We start from the raw sequence: 18,412 nt of genomic DNA, 5'->3' as shown, positions 1-18,412 counted from the left end.
ACTGAAGAAAAAAATTTCAACTGTACCAACCCAACTCTCCATTATACTCAAGGAATAAATGCCCCAGAATGAATGATATGGAATACAGGTTTCCTAAGGATCAGTTCCTCTACAATCAGTGTGAACCTAGCATTACCTAGCCTTTAAATTAAAGCCACTGAGAAAATAATTATCTGTTCCATTCCAGGAGGAAACTGTATTTACTGGACTGAAGATCACTTTTCAATGAAGCCCCTACTCAAAAATTTTTCAAAATTGTCTTTGGTTTTAACCTTATGCTTTAGATCCTAAAAGTTTCACAGGCTTTAGGGACAAAAACAATTTGCAAAATTATACAAAGAACTGAAACAGCTCTTTGCTTCATAGGAGAGAGGACCACTGCCAAGGACCAAAGAGAACAGCTCACATACAGCACCCGTAACGTCTTCATACTGCTAACCACTCCTTTCCCCAAGAAGAGCATTACTAAGGTGGGCTCTCGGCCAACTATTAAGACCACTAAAATAGCATAGAGGTTGGCAGGGAGGCTGTCACACACTAAGAGTTGCTAATGTCTCCACTCATGTTGACACTTTAAAACGGACCAAGGGCATACAAGGACATAAAAAACAAACACCAAAAACCTCACCAAAGTTAGACATTTCTTTGCCATAGTGTGTTCTTTGGAGAAAATTTTCTTTTTGGATCACCATCCTCTGAACTGCTTCTCCTGAAAACTTCCTGAACACCTGCTAAGTGTGAGAATCCAGGCCTTTTCTCACTTAGAAATATGCTTCTTTCCACTTAAAAGCTTAAGCAGACTCAAAGGATAGAGAGTCAAGGAATCTAAAAGGCAACCAAAAGGTATAGCTTATGCCACTGAGTGTTCTGGTCTGGAGGTATATGACTAAACGTTAAGGAGTTTGACCATTCCTTTTGTGGGACTCAGCCTCCAGGTCATCTTGAGAAAGATCTTTGCTTTGATCATTACAGCACACTCTTTTTGACAGTTGACTGTTAGAAGTAAATCATGAGGGATGCCTGCGTGGCTCAGTGGTTGAGTGTCTGCCTTTGGCTCAGGGCGTGATCCCAGTCCAGGGATCCAATCCTGCATCGGGCTCCCTAAGAGGAGTCTGCTTCTTCCTCTGCCTATGCCTCTCTCTCTCATGAATAAATAAAATCTTAAAAAAAAAAAAAAAAAAAAGTAAATTATGAAAAGGCCGAGGGCAGCCCAGGTGGCGCAGCGGTTTAGCGCCGCCTGCAGCCCAGGGTGTGATCCTGGAGACCTGGGATCGAGTCCCACATTGGGCTCCTTGCATGGAGCCTGCTTCTCCCTGCCTGTGTCTCTGCCTCTCATGAATAAATAAATAAAATCGAACGAACGAACAAACGAAAGAAGAAAGAAAAAAGAAAAAAAGAAAAAAGAAAAGAAAGAAAAGGCCGAGATACTGGCCTAGAAGTCTAAACAGAATGCTAAATATTTGCTTCTTGCTTCCCTTGCTACATCTTACTCATTTCAAAGTGAAATGACTAATCATAGGCTGTGAAGAACAGGAAACCAAGGTATCAAACACAAAAGCATACAGAAATGATAGGGAAGTATAAAAAAATAGTCTCTACCTTTTATTTTATTTTAAAAATATTTTATTTACTTATCCATGAGAGACAGAGAGAGAGGCAGAGACACAGGCAGAGGGAGAAGCAGGCTCCCTGCAGGGAGCCAGACGTGGGACTCGATCCCGTCTCCAGGATCACGCCCTGGGCTGAAGGCAGGCGCCAAACCGCTGAGCCACCCAGGCTGCCCAGTCTCTACCTTTTAAAGAACTTATAAAATTGGAAATACAAGAACTATTTACAAACAATGAAGCTACACAGCAGCCACATTAGATCAGTGTTCAGGAAGATTTAATGCTTCTAAGTAATAACCATTTAAGCAATCTGCTTAACATTCTTCCAATGATAGCCACTACTTACATATTAAAAAACCAAAGTCAGTATTTATGAAAACAAAGATGATTACTGTGGTAACGCCAAGTTCACGGGTTCCACCCTTGAGTATAATAATTATCACCATGTTCACAATAATTTGTTACCCCATACTCCACCATTCATCTTGCACATTATCACACAAAGGTCCCAATGATAGCAGTAGCATAGACACAATTCCTATCATCACTTTTGGGAAAACTTAGAGAAGTTCAGGCCATTACTGAAAAGTAATTTCTTGTATTTTTATTAAAGAGTCAACTTCTTTAAAAATTTTTGACTTAGGGATCCCTGGGTGGTGCAGCGGTTTGGCGCCTGCCTTTGGCCCAGGGCGCGATCCTGGAGACCCGGGATCGAGTCCCACGTCGGGCTCCCGGTGCATGGAGCCTGCTTCTCCCTCTGCCTGTGTCTCTGCCTCTCTCTCTCTCTGTGACCATCATAAATAAATAAATTAAAAAAAAAAAATGTTTAAAAAAAAAATAAAATATTAAAAAAAATTTTTTTGACTTAAAGACAAAATATGCATAAATAACTATGGGGAAAAGCACTATAAGGACAGCCCTTGACTTGCCTCTAAGACCTATACTGAGCACAAGAAAATACTACCTTGGGGGCTGGATGAGATGAGGCCATGAGGTGGGAGGCAAGAAGAGTGCCTTTACAAGAAATTTTGAGGTAAGAATCACCCTCAAGGAGCCTTTACAACCTAGCAAAATATAAAGGTACATATTCAGATCAATGATAGGACAAAATGCAGTACAATTGCCTAAATAGGCATATAAAAACTATTTTAATTGTTCTTATAAAGATCAGGTTTACTATAAAGTAAAAAACTTCAGGCAGCCCGGGTGGCTCAGCAGTTTAGCTCCGCCTTCAGCCCACGACCCTGGAGACCCGGGCTCGAGTCCCACATCACATCGGGCTCCCTGAGAGGAGCCTGCTTCTCCCTCTGCCTATGTCTCTGCCTCTCTTTCTCTGTGTCTCTCATGAATTTATAAAATCTTTAAAATAAAGTAAAAAAATTTCATTAAATTTAATGTTGTGAAATTTCTATATACCATGTGTAAACACAAATGGTAAAGGAGGAAACAGCAAACATTTCAGAGATGTATGCTCCCCTAAGTTATTTCAGAAGGAAGCGTGGCAAAAATACTTGGGGATCTGAACAATTTCATAAAACTGCAGACATGAATTAGAAGGAATAGTCACTTTAAAATCATTTTAGTTTGGAATTTGTAATTTCTGAGAAATCCTGGAAGTTTCTTTTACCTTAAGGATTAACAGCTACAAACCATGTCTCACTGTATCACTGATAATATATTTATTTCCTATTTAGTTCTAATTACAGGTGAGACAGTGTGCTTGTTCATTAGACAAGATATAAAAAATGGGTCAAACGAATAAGACAATTTTTTCTTTAGATCACCACTTAAGTCACTTAGAATTATTCAAGCTATCCTTCCATAGGCAAAAACAGCCAAATTCAGGTTCTCAGCTTTGATATGTAAAAGCATACAAGGTATTTCATAAATGGAAAAAATAGGGACGCCTGGGTGGCTCAGCAGTTGAGCGTCTGTCTGCCTGCCTTTGGCTCAGGGCATGATCCCGGAGTCCCAGGATCGAGTCCTGCATCAGGCTTCCTGCATGGAGTCTGCCGGTCTCTCATGAATAAGTAAATAAAATCTTAAAATAAATAAAACAAAATTAACAGAGTCCAGTGGTTGAAAACATCCAATTATACATTAGCTTTGAAATGATAAGACTAGGATGAATGTGAACCAGTACTCCATCCTAAAAATGAACAAGTAACCAAGTAGTGATTCATAACTGAAACTGACAAGGCCAAATATGACAAATCCAGCTGTGCAAAGTTCAAAGTCTGAATGATACAAGATTATGTTGGAAGTATTGTTGGAGATAAAAATCAGATGTTTAAGGGAAAGTATAAAACACTTCATCAAATTTTTCCCTTCCCCAAATAACAAGGCAGAGGGTAGTTTTGAAAATCTTATCTACCAAGATTAACTTGGCTAATAAAATATTCACTAAATTCATCTGTTCTTAATTACACTGTTCAATTTTTAAATAAGATCATTGCTATTAAAAAAAAAAAGATCATTGCTATTGGTAGCAAAATCAAATCATGAACACAAAATTTTCCAAGCAGAGGCTGAAAATCATTTTGTTAATTTCAAAATACTTTCTTTTGACAATGAGAATTAAGTTAGAAAAACTACCCTAAGATGATAAAATACAGGTAAAATATTTAAACTGTCTTTAATAATAATGGGTAAACCTAATACGTGAAAAAAGATTCCCCTTAATTCTTTTTAATTTTTTTTTTTAAGATTTTATTTATTCATTCATGAGAGAGAGAGAGACAAAGACACAGGCAGAGAGGGAGAAGCAGGTTTCACGCAGGGTGCTCGACGTGGGACTTGATCCCGGGTCTCCAGGATTACACCCTGGGTCAAAGGCAGGCACTAAACCACTGAGCCACCCAGGGATTCCCCCCCCCCTTAATTCTTTTAAATGGGTGTTTCTCATCCTCGATTTATATTCTTTCAAGGTAAGTTGCACAAGGTGACAAACACCTAGTCCTGTATTTATACACTTGTTTCTTCCACTCAAAGCACAGATTCTCGTGGGTAATAAGGCTTCCTCATTTTTTATCTCCTGGGACTAGACTACTGTGCCAAACAGAGTAAAACCTCCATGTAAGTATTGATTAAAAGATTATCCCTAGGTCTGTGGATCTTAACCAGAGGGAGGCCTCAGAATCACCTAGGGGACACTTCAAAATTACGCCTATTCCCAGAGAAAATGATTCCATAAATCTGGCTAAGATCCCATATGCAATAGTCTTTAAGAAAGTGCTTAATAGGGGATCCCTGGGTGGCTCAGCGGTTTGGTGCCTGCCTCTGGCCCAGGGCGCGATCCTGGAGTCCCGGGATCGAGTCCCGCGTCGGGCTCCCAGCATGGAGCCTGCTTCTCCCTCCTCCTGTGTCTCTGCCTCTCTCTTTCTCTCTGTGTCTATCATAAATAAAAATAAATAAATCTTTAAAGAAACTGCTTAATATTCTGATATATAAATGCAGCCCTTGTCAAAATTCACAAACCATCATATATACTACAGAAAGCAAAAGCCAATCAAAGGTTTCAGATTTTAATCTGAAAACTTTTATGTCAGTAGTAGGAACCTAATCAAGTGTCTTCCTTACAGGAAAGGGATCATTAGGGCAGCCCCGGTGGCTCAGCGGTTTAGCACCTGCCTTCGGTCCAGGGCGTGATCCTGGAGACCCAGGATCACGTCCCACGTCGGGCGCCCTGCATGGAGCCTGCTTCTCCCTCTGCCTGTGTCTCTGCCCTGTGTCTCTCATGAATAAATAAATAAATGAAATCCATAAAAAAAAAAAAGGGGGGGGGGATCATTATAGTCAAAAGGATTTGAAAAATCTGTAAGAATCAAACTGTATTTTGTACTAACAAGCACTGAATCCATGAATTAAACAACCTATAACCTAGAGACAGAAGTAGTTGTTTTCTTCCCTAGCGCTAATAAGAGTATTCAACTTTATATTTGCAGGAATAACGAAAACTAGACTACTACAGATGAGGAGGAGGATGAAAGCAACGTCCAAGTTAGTCACTCTTAATAAAACTAAACTCCAAGGTCACCATCATCAGCATCCGTGAGTCACACAACAATCCTACAAAATTAGCTGGCTACCGAAGCACCTTAAGGATCTTAAAGAAACACCTGCAAAACCATGTTATCCAGCCTATAGGCTCTTTGGGGACAAAGTGTCTTTTAAGATACATCTAGCAATTAGTCGGCACATGGTGGTTCCCATAGTCCTTGAAAAGAGACTAATCAAAAAGAAACTCACTCTTGTTTTCAAAACTTAGGTTAGTGGACCACTTAGTTCACATTTAGCCATAACCTGAGAATAAGATTGAAGTTGAATCCCAGTTATTTAAATGTGAAATGGGAGAGGAGAGTAACAGGTAGCAAGACCAAACTGACATTCATTCATGTGATAAAAAGAGAAACTCAAATGGTCTGAAATAGCAGTATAGCATAGAGTTTAAAAGCTTAAATTCTTGAGGTAGACTATCTGATATGCATCTCAGTCACTCACTAGCTGTGTGACTACACAAGGAACTTAACCTCTCTTTGCCTGTTTCCTCATGCATAAAATGGAATGGTAAAGAGCATCTATCTCAGAGAACTGTTGTGAGGATTAGAGAAGTGGATTCTTACAAAGGGCTTAGGAATAGTGCTTGGTACATAGTAAATGCTAAGTCTTCACTATTATCAGCAGCACAATAATGCTAAAGAAAAGTCTTTTAAATACCAAAAACCTAAAGTTTGATATAACAGTTAAGACACAATGTAGAGCCAGACTATCCAGGTTCTAATCCCAATTCTCCCATGGTATGACCCTGGGCGGTTTTTGTTTTACCTTTCTGTGCCTCAGGTTTCTAATCTTGAAATGAGGATAATAATTTAATTGTACCCACTTCCTTGAGTTGTTGTAATATTTAAGGAGTTAATTCAGATGTTTCAAATAGTTCTGACACACTGCAAACAAAACATTGCTCATCTAGGCTCAGCTCACTTATTTTTATAGGCTCAGCTCACTTATTTTATGTAAAGTTCTGAAAATTTCCCCAAAATACAAGCACTCTATGTTATATTGTTTAATGGAAGTAGTAAAATTGTGGTCCTCAAACACCACTAATCAACTTGGGAGTTCCCTTTTTTTGATTCTAGTTGTTTAATTAAATAGTCCTGTAAAACCAAACTACAGCTTATGAAATAAATAATACAGCAAAAAACCCAAGTAAGAATATTTGATAGGGCTGCTTGGTCTAAGAAATACTCAAAATATTGTAACGTAAGGATTAGGAAAAAAAAAAAAAAAATCCAAAGGCTTGATCTAAGGAACTACTACTAATGGCTGAAAATTTCCCATTGATAAGCATTTCAAGAAAGTATCAACAAGGAATACAGATCTCTTAATAGTTTGAATTTAGGGGCTGTAGACAGTAAATTCAAAACAAACAGATACATGACAGAAGAAATACCATACTAACATCAATGCCTACTCGACCTCATTTCTAGAACAGAGGTTCCCCCCAAAAGAGCCATCTTCTTTATCCACTCACTAAAATTGTTTGGATCTTGCATTTTTTGTTTTTTTTTTTTTTTTACGTTTCATCATGTGATTCTGACATTAACAGCTAAATACCAAGCCACATGCCTTTCAAAAACCTTCTATAGGCTGAATCAACAGTCCCACATAGCACTGTTTCTTCCAATTTGGAAAGTATTACGTCCAGTTTCTGTATTACGCATACCTTCAAAATATTTACAGCAAAAGACAGACCGGTATTAATGAAAAGTACTAAACTAAGAAAGTTCTTTACAAGTTTTTGAAGATTAAAAATAGTAGTATTAATAACCTGAATGCCTTGTGCCAGGGGCCTGTTCAAAGCCACACACTGACCTCTTTAATCCTAGAATTAAAAAGAAGTAAAATCTAGGTACCTAAATTTGTTTAGCTCGCTGTTGCATCCCTACTGTCTAGAACATACTAGACACTCAACTATTGTTCGTAGATAACAAGTATTCGCTTTATAGAGGCATACAAATAACGTGCCCATTCCCAGAACTCTAACTGGATAATTTCTGCTCCAAAGTTCACATTCTTAACTATTATATTGCCTCTCTAAAGCTTTTAAATCATTAAGTAGTGTCACAGCAGCTGGGTATCACCTGTAAAAGAAAAAAAATCAATGAGACCTTCCTTTCAAGTGTTGTTCCACATGCATAAAAAGCTATGGATTTGAAATTACTCCACATCTTCAGTAACCTGAACTAATTCGCATAGATAAAAGGTTTTGATCTGTACTGAATATTCTACAATGCTATAAAATATGACCATGCTTCTCCAATGTGTTGCTGGCCTTAGAATAGGCAAAGAAATGCTTAATCCTTTTTACTTTAAATCTTAACTCCTAAAAGTTTTTTTTCTCTCCAAAACAAACATTTAAGTGTATATTTTACATAAACGCACAATGACAATGCAATGATGGGACTAAATCAAAATTCAAGATTTCAGTCTCAATACATTACATGAAAATCTGAACCATCATCTTCCAGAATACCAGTTTGGTCAAATAAACTCAAAGTCACACATATTAAAAATTAGGCAGCATCAGGTCTACTTAGTATAAGCCAAGTCCTTGCCATGCCTTCCATATAGAACTCCTTTAAAAAAAAGTAACCCATCAAAACCGAAGTTTCTAACCCACAGCCCCCTCTGTCTCCCTAGTTTTTTAGTAAGGCTGAATTTATTCCATGACATTTTTTTCAAGTTAGCTGTAAATACTCCACCCTCCTCGATTGTGCAAGAACCAAATACACCACACATACACAAGTTACAAAAAAGGGAAATGCAGTCAGAGTTTGAACATCGAGTCTTCAGCAGGACGTCTTAAGAGCTGTGTACAATCTGATGTAAAAGTTAACATTTAACAAAGAATATTATTTCATATAATTACGAAAGGAGATGCCGGAAAAAGCCTGAACCAGTTAAAGCAGCCGCCATCTTAAAATGCGGGATAGAAGTTAGAGCAAGAAAATGAGACTAAACCACCGGAGGTGAAGGTTCCGCTCACCCGGCGCCCCCCCCCCAGGCTCGAAAAAACGTATTTTTTCAACTTCTATCAATAGTTCGTATCAAACCACGTTTCAAGTTGCCAAACAATCATCTCCGAAAGTGTTATAAAATCAGCCGAGACAAAGATAGGTACACCAAACCTTCCCTTACTGCCATCACACCCGTACCGCCCACCCTCCTACCCCCCAGTCAAAAGAAGGGAGCTTCCAGAAGCCTTTTACATCAGTTCTCAGCGTCCCTCTTACAAATTCGAGGGAGAAGTCTCAACTACAAAACCTAGGAAGTGGTAACATCGTGTCAGCCCATCTCTTCCCAGCCCCACTTATTCTTGTGTAACCTGCTCAGAGTCGATGAAGTTTAACTAGGTTCAGTCACTACTCTTCAGCCGCCAAGAGACTTCTACACCGACCCTCAATTAGGTTCAGGACCCGCCAGATTTCTATCACCTCCCCTAGGAGTTTCCTACGATTCTTCCCCCTAGAAAACCCGAAAACCTTGATCTTACAGCCAAAGTTCTTAAGCACCGAGAATAGGGAGCGCCATGACATCTGCTGGAGCGTCTCTGGGCAATTCTGACCCTCAAACAAGACTAAAACTCTGCTTTTAGCAGCAGAACCGAAGCGCCTAAAATCACTCTCCCCCACCCCTAATTTGGGCCGACTCCACTGAAACATACTCAAGACAAACAGCTCATTCGCCACAAGTGTTCTGTTCTCTAGCTTTAAAGCCTCCTTTCTTTCCCATCCCCCCCCCCCAACAGAAGTGACCCAAGGAAAGACGTTTTCCTAATTATACTTCCTCCCCACCCCCACGCTTTCCTCCGAGACCGAGCCTTCCTTCCCTCCCACGACCCCATTCCCTTCAGCCCCGTGGGTTACCTTATTAATCCGTTTCAGCGCCATAGTCTGTGCTTTTCGTCTGGCTCCTCACTCTCTCGGTGTGTGCTCAAAGGTCCGGCCAAAACTCTTGATTATCCGGGCGGCACGGAAGGATTGTCTCTCTTCGTCTCACACCGGCTCTGCCAGACACAGGCGCCTTTTGCAAAAACGGAGCAGATCAGCACTCGCACAGGCCCCGGAGAGACCCTGATGAATCCAGGTCCCTTAAAACGGCCGCGATCCGGGGTGGGTGGGGTGGCGTGGCAAAGCCACCAACAGCCTCTATGCCGTGCTTCGGCCCGAAGAGGCGGCGAGGGTGACGGGAAGAGCGGAGGGGGCGGCTACAAGTTTGACTTCCCGGCCTCTCGAAAGAGACCCGGGTGGGAGAGGAAGAGGCGTAGGAGAAAGGGGTGGGTGCGGGGCAGGGTCCGGAGCCCAGCAGAGGAGGAGCCGGGGCCTAGTCGGCGCTGTGCCGGCGTCACTAGGGCAAAGAAAGGCTAGGGGGGAGGGGGAGCACTGGAGGCTCCGGACTGACGCCGGAGTTCTTTCGGTTTCTGCTCAAAGGTGCGGCCCGGAAGGAGAAGGAAATAATAAAGAGACTTGCTGTAGGCTGCTGTCCCCGCAGCCAGAGCTATTCTGTCGGCCCTGACGCCACCGTACACTCCGCCTTCCAGCGCGCTCCCGCACGCGCCCGCCCCGCCACCGCCACCACGCGCCCGAGCTGCCCCTGAGGCTCCGGCTGGGGCGCGAGGACGCGCCCATTCCCCCACCCCCTTGGGCAGGAGAGGCCCCGGCGTCCCCAGCCTTCCCACCCCACCCCACCCAACAGGCTGGTCACTCAAGCCACCCAAGGCCTGGATCTCCCCTCTTACCCGGCCGGCCAGGGGGCCGGCCTCCCTTCCCTTCCCCTAGCCGTCCACACCCACGCGTACAGAGGGGCCGGGGCCTCCCTCAAGCTGCGGCCTCGGCCTCCTCCCCGCGCGGCAGCTGGTGCCTCCCCGGCCCTACGGGGCTCACGCGCACGACACAGCCACAAGATGTCCGCTCTGACGGAACTACTGCCAGCTGCCACGCTCCGCCCCTCCCCCCTCCTCCTGCCTCTTCACCGCCGCGTATCAGTCCGCCAACGCCGCCGTCGCGAGCACAGGACGAATCTAAGGGTGAGGGGGGGACGGTTTACTTCCTACGTCCGGGACCGAGTTTATCTGTGCTACCCCCTCTTCCTCCTTTTCGGAACAGCACCTTCTTACTAAACAGATCGGAGGTTGGACTGGGAGGGCGGGGGCCGGAGGCGGGTCATGGGCTGGGGGGGAGGGTGGACGAGCGGCGGAAACCCTCAGACTCAGAGAAGCATCGAGAACCGGAAGGAGACCATGGGAGGAAGGTAATGGAAGCGGCAGCTGCGCGGTCGAGACCCACGCCCCTCCCAGCAGCGTCCCCCGGTTTCCTCACTTGGTATTGAGGCGGCGGGTCTCGCGAGAACCTCGTGGCTGGCTAACCGGAGCGATAGCCCTGCAATGACTTAAGGGCAGTTGTGTGAGCTCTTCCTGTTGGGGGCCCGCCCCCAAATCTACAAATTCTCGCGAGATGCGATAGGCACCGGCTGGAGTTGGGGCGGGCCGTCGTCGGCAAGCGCCGCCCCTGAATGCTTCGGCTGGTGGGAGGGAGGGGAACTGGAATTCCCCGGACGGGTCGGAGCGCGCGCCGACGCGTCGGTCCCTCACGCGCCCAATCAGGAATGTGCGGCGGGAGGTGCCACGGGCTAATTACTAGGTACCTTTAGTCCAGGTTGATCGGGCCTTCCAAGATTTCGGTGAAGCAGGTGAGCAATATATATATACTCGCCTGCCCGTGCGGGCTAGTTAACCAGTGGGAGGAGGCGCCCCTCAAAGTGCAACACTCATTTTAAATAGAACCGAGCGGACCGCTGATGAGCGCGCTCACGTGCCGAGACACGGCGCGTCTCTGACCTAGAGGGTCCGTACTGAGCAAAGGGGGCCTCCTAGAGCCCTTCCCAGAGTCCCAGTAGCCCAGGAATCAGATTCAACTATGAGTTAACGTGGAGGGTAGGGAAATAGGGGCAGGCTATTTGCCTGTCACCATCCGCCAGGATTGAGGTACGGGAAGAGACTTAAAACCTCTTGCTTCCTCTTGCCGTGTTTCAACCTCTAGGTCCACAGAGTTGCAAAACTCAAAAGATCAGAGTTTTGGGTCAGAAAAACTTAATTACTTAACTGAAACATCCGGGGGCGGGCAGAAAGAGAAGAGCAGAATTGGCCTGTTTAATCTGCCGGGTGTAAAATAATGGGGAAGGTGGTTTGGCTCTCTAGTGTATCCTTCAGGCAAAGGGGTGGTACGACAGTAATTTTTAAAAGGATTAAAGGTAAGCGCTGACCTGCTTAAAGTTTTCTAACATTTCCTGACTTAACGAAGTGGGTATTTTAAAGAATCAAAGAGGAGTATAAACTTGTTTTTGAAATATACTTAAAAAAAAAGAAAAGCAACAATTTCTGGTTACAATAAAGTATTACCTAATAAAAGCTAAAGTAGGTCTGTGATGAATGGGCTAATGTACACTGCTTACGTGGTCAGGATGAGTGTCACTCGAGCAATTGGTGAAACCCTGCTCAGGCAAGCATCTATGTGAATCAGCTAAGGATTTTGTTCAGAATGTGGATTTTGATGTAGTAGGCCTTGGTGGAGCATGAGATTTCACAGGTGGTACGGATGATTCTGGTCGGAGTACAGCCCCGTGAATAGCAGAGTACTAAAGTGCTCATCACATAGCCTGTTTCCCTTCTCCCAGAATAATCTTTGTTCTCTGATTTAACCGGTCTACTTGAGTAGAAACATAGAATTAGGCAGTTGGGGTGGAGGGTGAAATCCAGGTTTGAGTTCTTGCTCTATTCTCCTTGGTGTGATACTGTGTGGTTGCTTACCATCTTAGTTTCTTCCCACACTGATATACATAATAATAGCAGCCCTTTTTTTTTACAGGTTTGTGGTATAGTTCAGGTGTCATAATGTATGTGAAAGGGCACTGTAGACTATAATACTGGTAAACATAAGTTATTAATCTAACCAGTCAGACATTAACTGGCCAGAATGTGAAACAAACATGTAAGAATAATCGTAAATATAGGTAATGTATATGCAACACTTGTCATGTGTCAGGTACTGTGCTTATTAACCTTTTACAAATAAAGAACTTGATGCTTAGGGAGATGAAGTTACTGTCCCAGGATTACACAGTTAATAAATGGCAGAAGTAGAGTTTGAACCCAGGCAGTTAACTTCAGGGTATTTAATGAGTGGAATTTCATACTGCCTTTTAATTTAGAAAGTAGAGGGACACCTAGGTGGCTCAGCAGTTGAGCACCTGTCTTCTGCCCTGGGCGTGATCCTGGAGTCCCAGGATTGAGTCCCATAATGGACTCCCTGCATGGAGCCTGCTTCTCTCTCTGCCCGTCTCTTGCCTCTCTGTGTGTCTCTCACGAATAAAAAAAAATTTTTTTAAATCTTAAAAAAAAAAGTTTGTTTAAAAAAAATAATAATTTAGAAAGTAGGGGAGTAAGATGCTTTATATTTCTACTTTCAGTGTCCTCTGAATCTAATTTTGACTTATTTCTCCCTCTGTTTTGTTCTTTCAGAAGCCAAGGTTACAAGAGTGGTAGGAAACATCCCCCAAAGGGAACTCACAATATCCAGGAGGTCCATAAAGAAAAGTCTCAGATAAGCCAATTTGTATTCTCCTAATCTAAACAAACTTCAGTATGAAAGTATAATGGAACATGTTAATGCTCTTAATTAACAAAGCATAACAGACTGGCACAAATTTGAGGTTAGAGTTCTTAACTTTTTTGTGCCACAGACCACGTTGGCAGTCTGGTAAAGCCATGGACTCTTCTAAGAGTAATGTTTTTAAATGTATAAGGTAAAATTCATAGCAACAATAATGTGATGTAAAGTATCTTACTTCTCTTGGTGATACAGATGTAGGTATTGTTGCTTACTTTCAAAATTGAAGGAAATGGTAAATTTCGGTTAGAGATTAGTAAAAATAAAGATGTATTTTTTTCCCCATCCAAATTCACATACTCCCTAGTTCTGTCCATGAACTTTAGGATAAAAAATTTTAGGTAAGGTCTTAGTGGACTTATTCCTGTTGGTAAACCTTGAAGGGATTGTGAAATTTTAACATATGGTTATAATTTGTATTCATAACAGTAGTGATTCATTAAAAAAGGTTTAATTACTACCAGTATACTTATTAAGAATACATGAAAGTACATAATAGGTCTAGGAAATAGTTTATCCCATCCGTTGATTTTTTTTTTTTTTTTTTTTTTTAACTGTACCTATAAACATACCCTATAGAAAACTTCCCTACCCAGATGATTCATTCCCCAAGCATTCTGGTAACTTAGGTTTTACTATATCATTCTTATTTATTACACACCTTTACAAATAAGATGTGGTGGAAGAGGGTGCCCGGGTGGTTCAGTCAGTTAACAGTTTGCCTTCAACGAGCCCTGCATTAAGCCTTGAGCCTCTCATCAGGCTGCCTGCTGTTCCCCCTGCTTGTTGTCTCTCTCTGTCAAATAAATAAAATCTTAAAAAAAAAAAAAAATGTGGTGGGGATGCCTGGGTGGTTCAGCGGTTGAGCATTTGCCTTTGGCCCAGGGTGTGATCCTAGAGTCCCGGGATCGAGTCCCGTATTGGGCTCCCTGCATGGAGCCTGCTTCTCTCTCTGCCTCTCTCTCTCTCTCATGAATAAATAAAATCTTTTAAAAAAAGAATTTCTTTAAAAAAAATGTGGAAGGGCTCCAAAATGAAATAGCCAAAGGTGAAATTAAATACTGTGTAAATTTCTTAATAAGTGTTAACAATTATTATTCGAAGTACTGTGTGTGGAGTCTTTTAATTCATTGTTTTATCAAATCCCTGTTATATAGATAAAACACTCAAGGTCACAAAATTATTAACTAGTAGAGTCAGGATTTAAAACCTAGGCAGTTTGGCCTCAAAGCTCACACTCAACCAGTAAATTGTTGGATTATTTTTTTAGTACTTTGACTATTGAGCGATATTAGTTTACCTAATAGTGAAACAAGTACGTATTTGCTGCCTCAATTATTTATGCATTTCTTAATGTTCCAAGTAAAATTCCATCCAGCGACTGAAAGGAATTTTTTTAAATTCTTCCTTTGCAGCAATATTGTTTATAGTATCCAGTGCCACCTTTAGCTAAGTGAGCAACCATTTCGGGCAGGAAAATTGTTTTGCAGAGATTTTTATTGCAATAGAGTTTTGCTTAGAAGATCAAGAAATCCACTTAGCCTTTCCCTGCCTTACAAACATGCTTTCTCATCTGGTATTAAACCTTTAGTTTATAATGGTGCCACTATATTTTTACGTTGGCCACTGTCAAGATTGTATAGAAGAAATGATGACATACAAATAAATCCTGATATATGAAAGCCTAGATTATATATGCTGAGAAACAAATGATTGTGTAATCTCAAATTTTTATTTCGCACCAAAGTGAATTTATTGATTAGACTTTGCTTTTTATGATTATACTAGCAAACTTAACAATTTTACCCAATTTTGTTAGAGTTGAACTTAAAATGAACATGGCCTAGAAACATTTTGATGCTTTAGGGCAGCCTAGTTCACATATCTAGTGTTAGCACTCACCTTACAGTTGCAAATAAGGTTAAAACCGACATTCATTTGACTATTTGTATTACAGTGGTTGAAATGTCTCTATCTGATAAAAGACATGTTTTTATATTGGGTCTACAAAGGCCTAAAAAAGTTTTTATATATGAAAGAAACACATTCAAAAATTAATACAGGCACAAAAATTTTGAAAAGAGCTTTAAAAAATTCCTAGTGAATATTAAATTGAAATCTCAAAAACTTTCTAATCATAGTAGATCTTACGTGAAATGATGTAAAACAAAAAAAAATATAAAGGATCAAGAATATCAGTATAAAGGGGCAATAGATAATAACTAAGGAGGGATGCCTGGATGGCTCAGTGGTTGACCATCTGCCTTTGGCTCAGGGCATGATCCCTGAGTCCCGGAATCCAGTCCCATATCAGGCTCCCCAGGGAGCCAGCTTCTCCCTCTGCCTAGGTCTTTGCTTCTGCCTCTGTGTGTCTTTCATGAATAAATAAAATCTTAAAATTAAAAAAAAAAACTAATGAAAATGTATAAAAGTCCTATTATGTGAATGTATCAGCAAAGCCACATTATTATAAAAACTTGAGTCCTGATTAATTAAAATGTACTTGTGAATAAATATTAACATAGATTGATGCATAGACTCAATAAACATAAGTATATCTTCAGATCTTTGTAATTTTGTCATGGGATTTTATAACTTGCTAAGGATACTGGCTCTAACACAGTGTATGCCATTTTATTATTTTATAAATTGTAAATGCTGTGGTCTAGACTTTATGTTCAGAATCTATGATTATATATGCTGCTTGGAATACGTAATTTGGAGCCCAAGTCAACCAAATGTTATTTCATATTGTTTGCATAAGAATCAAATTATCCCTTCTCTCTACCTTACCAGTTCAGAATCTCCTTTTATGATCAGGACAAGTTAATGTGGTTTAGGGAACTATACTTTATTTTATGCTAATAACATCATTTTGGCCTTAAATTTAAGATGGTTTTTGGTACATAATGAGCCATGCACCAGTGTTTTAGCTAAAAACAAATTTGAGCATTTCCACATAAAAATTTATATATGTGAATATTATCTATAATAGCTAAAAAGGTGGAAAGAACTAAATGTCCATCAGCTGATAAATGGATAAATAAAATGTGGCATATCCATATGATGGAATAGTTAATAAGAAAGGACAAAATACTGATACATTTCTTGAAGCCTGAGAATATTTTGCTAAGTGAAAAAAAAAAAGATACAAAGGCCACATGTTTTTATTCCATTAATAGGAAATGACTAGAATAGGCAAATCCATAGTAACAGAAAGGAGATTACCGGCTGCCAGGGACTAAGGGGCAGGGGGAATGGGAAGTGATTGCTAAATGATTATGGGGTCTTCTGGGGGGAGATGATGAAATGTGCTAAAATTAGATAACAATGATGGTTGCACAGCTCTACAGATAAACTAAAATCCTCTGAATTATACACTTTGAAAGAATTTTATGTTATGTGAATTATCTGAGTTAAAAAAGTTAAATAGAACCAAATGTGAAATCAACCTGGAAGTTTATTTACTAAATATTTTCAGTATCTCAACATTCTCAGATTACTGATGATAAATAAGCTATAGCATCCTTCTAAATGTGAAAAATTTACAGCTGGCAAGAGGTTTTTCCTTCAATACAAACAATATAATTCAGGTTAGATTTTAATATAATAAGGCTTTGCTGTTAATTAGTTTTTAATTTGGGAGTATTTTCACCAATTTTATTTAATAAAAGATAGTGATTAAAAATTAATTTTAAGGAGCTTATAATTATGGCCAGAAATAGATACATCCAATTACAAAAAGTCTAAATAGATAAAAACTTTTCTTTAAAATTAAAAATGAAATTAAATTAGGTTGAAAATCATGGATAAGGGCAGCCCAGGTGGCTCAGTGGTTTGGCACCACCTTCGCCCCAGGGCGTGGTCCTGAGGACCCCGGATTGAGTCCCACGTTGGGCTCCCTGCATGGAGCCTGCTTCTCCCTCTGCCTCTGTCTGCCTCTCTTTCTCTCTTTCTCTCTCATGAATAAATAAATAAAATCTTTAAAAATAATAATAAAAAAAGAAAATCATGGATAAATCACCTAGGTAAGGATTTTGAAGATTGGTATCAAATGAGAAAACTGAAACAATGTAGTAACAAATTTGATGTTCTAAAAGAAATAATCCATGGATTGGGGGAGTATACTTCCTAACAAAGTATACTTTCTTGTCAGGGAATTTGGGGCAGGGGCCAGTTTTACAGAGCATTAGAAGCAGTAAGATGGTAGCAGCATGGTTGGCTAGGAGGTTGGCGATTTCCTTACAAGGTTAATACGTCCTGTTTTTTAGGATAAGGTAAGCTAGCTAAAGCTGAGTTGAGGAATTCTGATTGGTGTATGCTGGGTTTTCAGGACAGGTGTTTTCCATAAGCTCTGGCTGATTTATGTTTAGATTTATGACATGAGCCAGGCCCCTATAAGGTGGCCTCCATTTTGTGGATCCCAATATGCAAATCAACAACATCAGGACTTAACTGAAAAATAAGTATTTAGAATTAATATTACTTACCAACAAAAATATAATCTATGTTGCTTCAGTAAAATATAAAAAAAAAAAAAGAAACATACTGTTACTTAGACCAGAAATGGATCGTTGTTTTGCCAATACTGGATTTGATTATTTAAATATATCTATGCAAGAATTCTTTAGTAAGTTAATAAATTGTTAAAGAATTGTAAGAAGTGGGGCTCCTGGGTGGCTCCGCAGTTGAGTGTTTGCCTTTGGCTCAGGGCGTGATCCCGCAGTTCCGGGATTAAGTCCCACATCGGGCTTCCTGCATAGAGCCTGCTTCTCCCTCTGCCTACGTCTCTGCCTTTCTCTCTCTGTGTGTCTCTCATGAATAAATAAATAAAATATTTAAAGAAAAAAAAAAGGAATTGTAAGGTGTGATGGGAATGATTGTGATGGGTTCTGAAGGATCTGATCTATTTAGTATGTAAGTGACTTCATGGAGCCACTATGACACTTTACAGTTTTCTTTTTTTTTTTTTAAGATTTATTAGAGTGTGGGCATTAGCATGTGGGGGGAGAGGGTGTTTTTTGTTGTTGTTTTTTTTTTTAAGATTTTATTTTTTCATGAGACACACTTAGGCAGAGGGAG

The 18,412-nt window shown here is 40.7% G+C and overlaps 1 protein-coding gene and 1 long non-coding RNA gene across 12 annotated transcripts in view; one reads left to right on the top strand and one right to left on the bottom strand.

Annotated features, from left to right (window-relative positions):
• UBE2D3 (ubiquitin conjugating enzyme E2 D3) overlaps window positions 1-11,137 on the bottom strand; it is a 32,238-nt gene extending 21,101 nt beyond the window's left edge. Inside the window, exons 1-2 of one of the 11 annotated variants that reach the window (XM_025983814.2) lie at window positions 10,985-11,137; window positions 9,533-9,689 (exon numbers count right to left, since the gene is read on the bottom strand). In XM_025983814.2, the coding sequence (XP_025839599.2) occupies window positions 9,533-9,556 (24 nt within the window). In that variant the 5' untranslated portion in view covers window positions 9,557-9,689; window positions 10,985-11,137. Of the gene's footprint in view, window positions 1-9,532; window positions 9,690-10,404; window positions 10,964-10,984 lie in introns of those variants that run through there. The other 10 variants (XM_072755553.1, XM_025983813.2, XM_072755552.1 and 7 more) reach the window with 10 other exon arrangements.
• Window positions 11,138-11,191: 54 nt separating this feature from the next.
• Window positions 11,192-17,874, top strand: LOC140598583 (uncharacterized). Its single transcript, XR_012001039.1, has 2 exons — window positions 11,192-11,354; window positions 13,183-17,874. It is a non-coding gene; the product is annotated as an uncharacterized lncRNA (long non-coding RNA).
• Window positions 17,875-18,412: the final 538 nt, after the last annotated feature.

This window comes from Vulpes vulpes, chromosome 4 (genome assembly GCF_048418805.1).
Source record: "Vulpes vulpes isolate BD-2025 chromosome 4, VulVul3, whole genome shotgun sequence".
NCBI lineage: Eukaryota > Metazoa > Chordata > Mammalia > Carnivora > Canidae > Vulpes > Vulpes vulpes.
The sequence above is the reverse complement of the archived record's forward strand: the minus strand, read 5'-3'. Positions and strand labels throughout refer to the sequence as shown.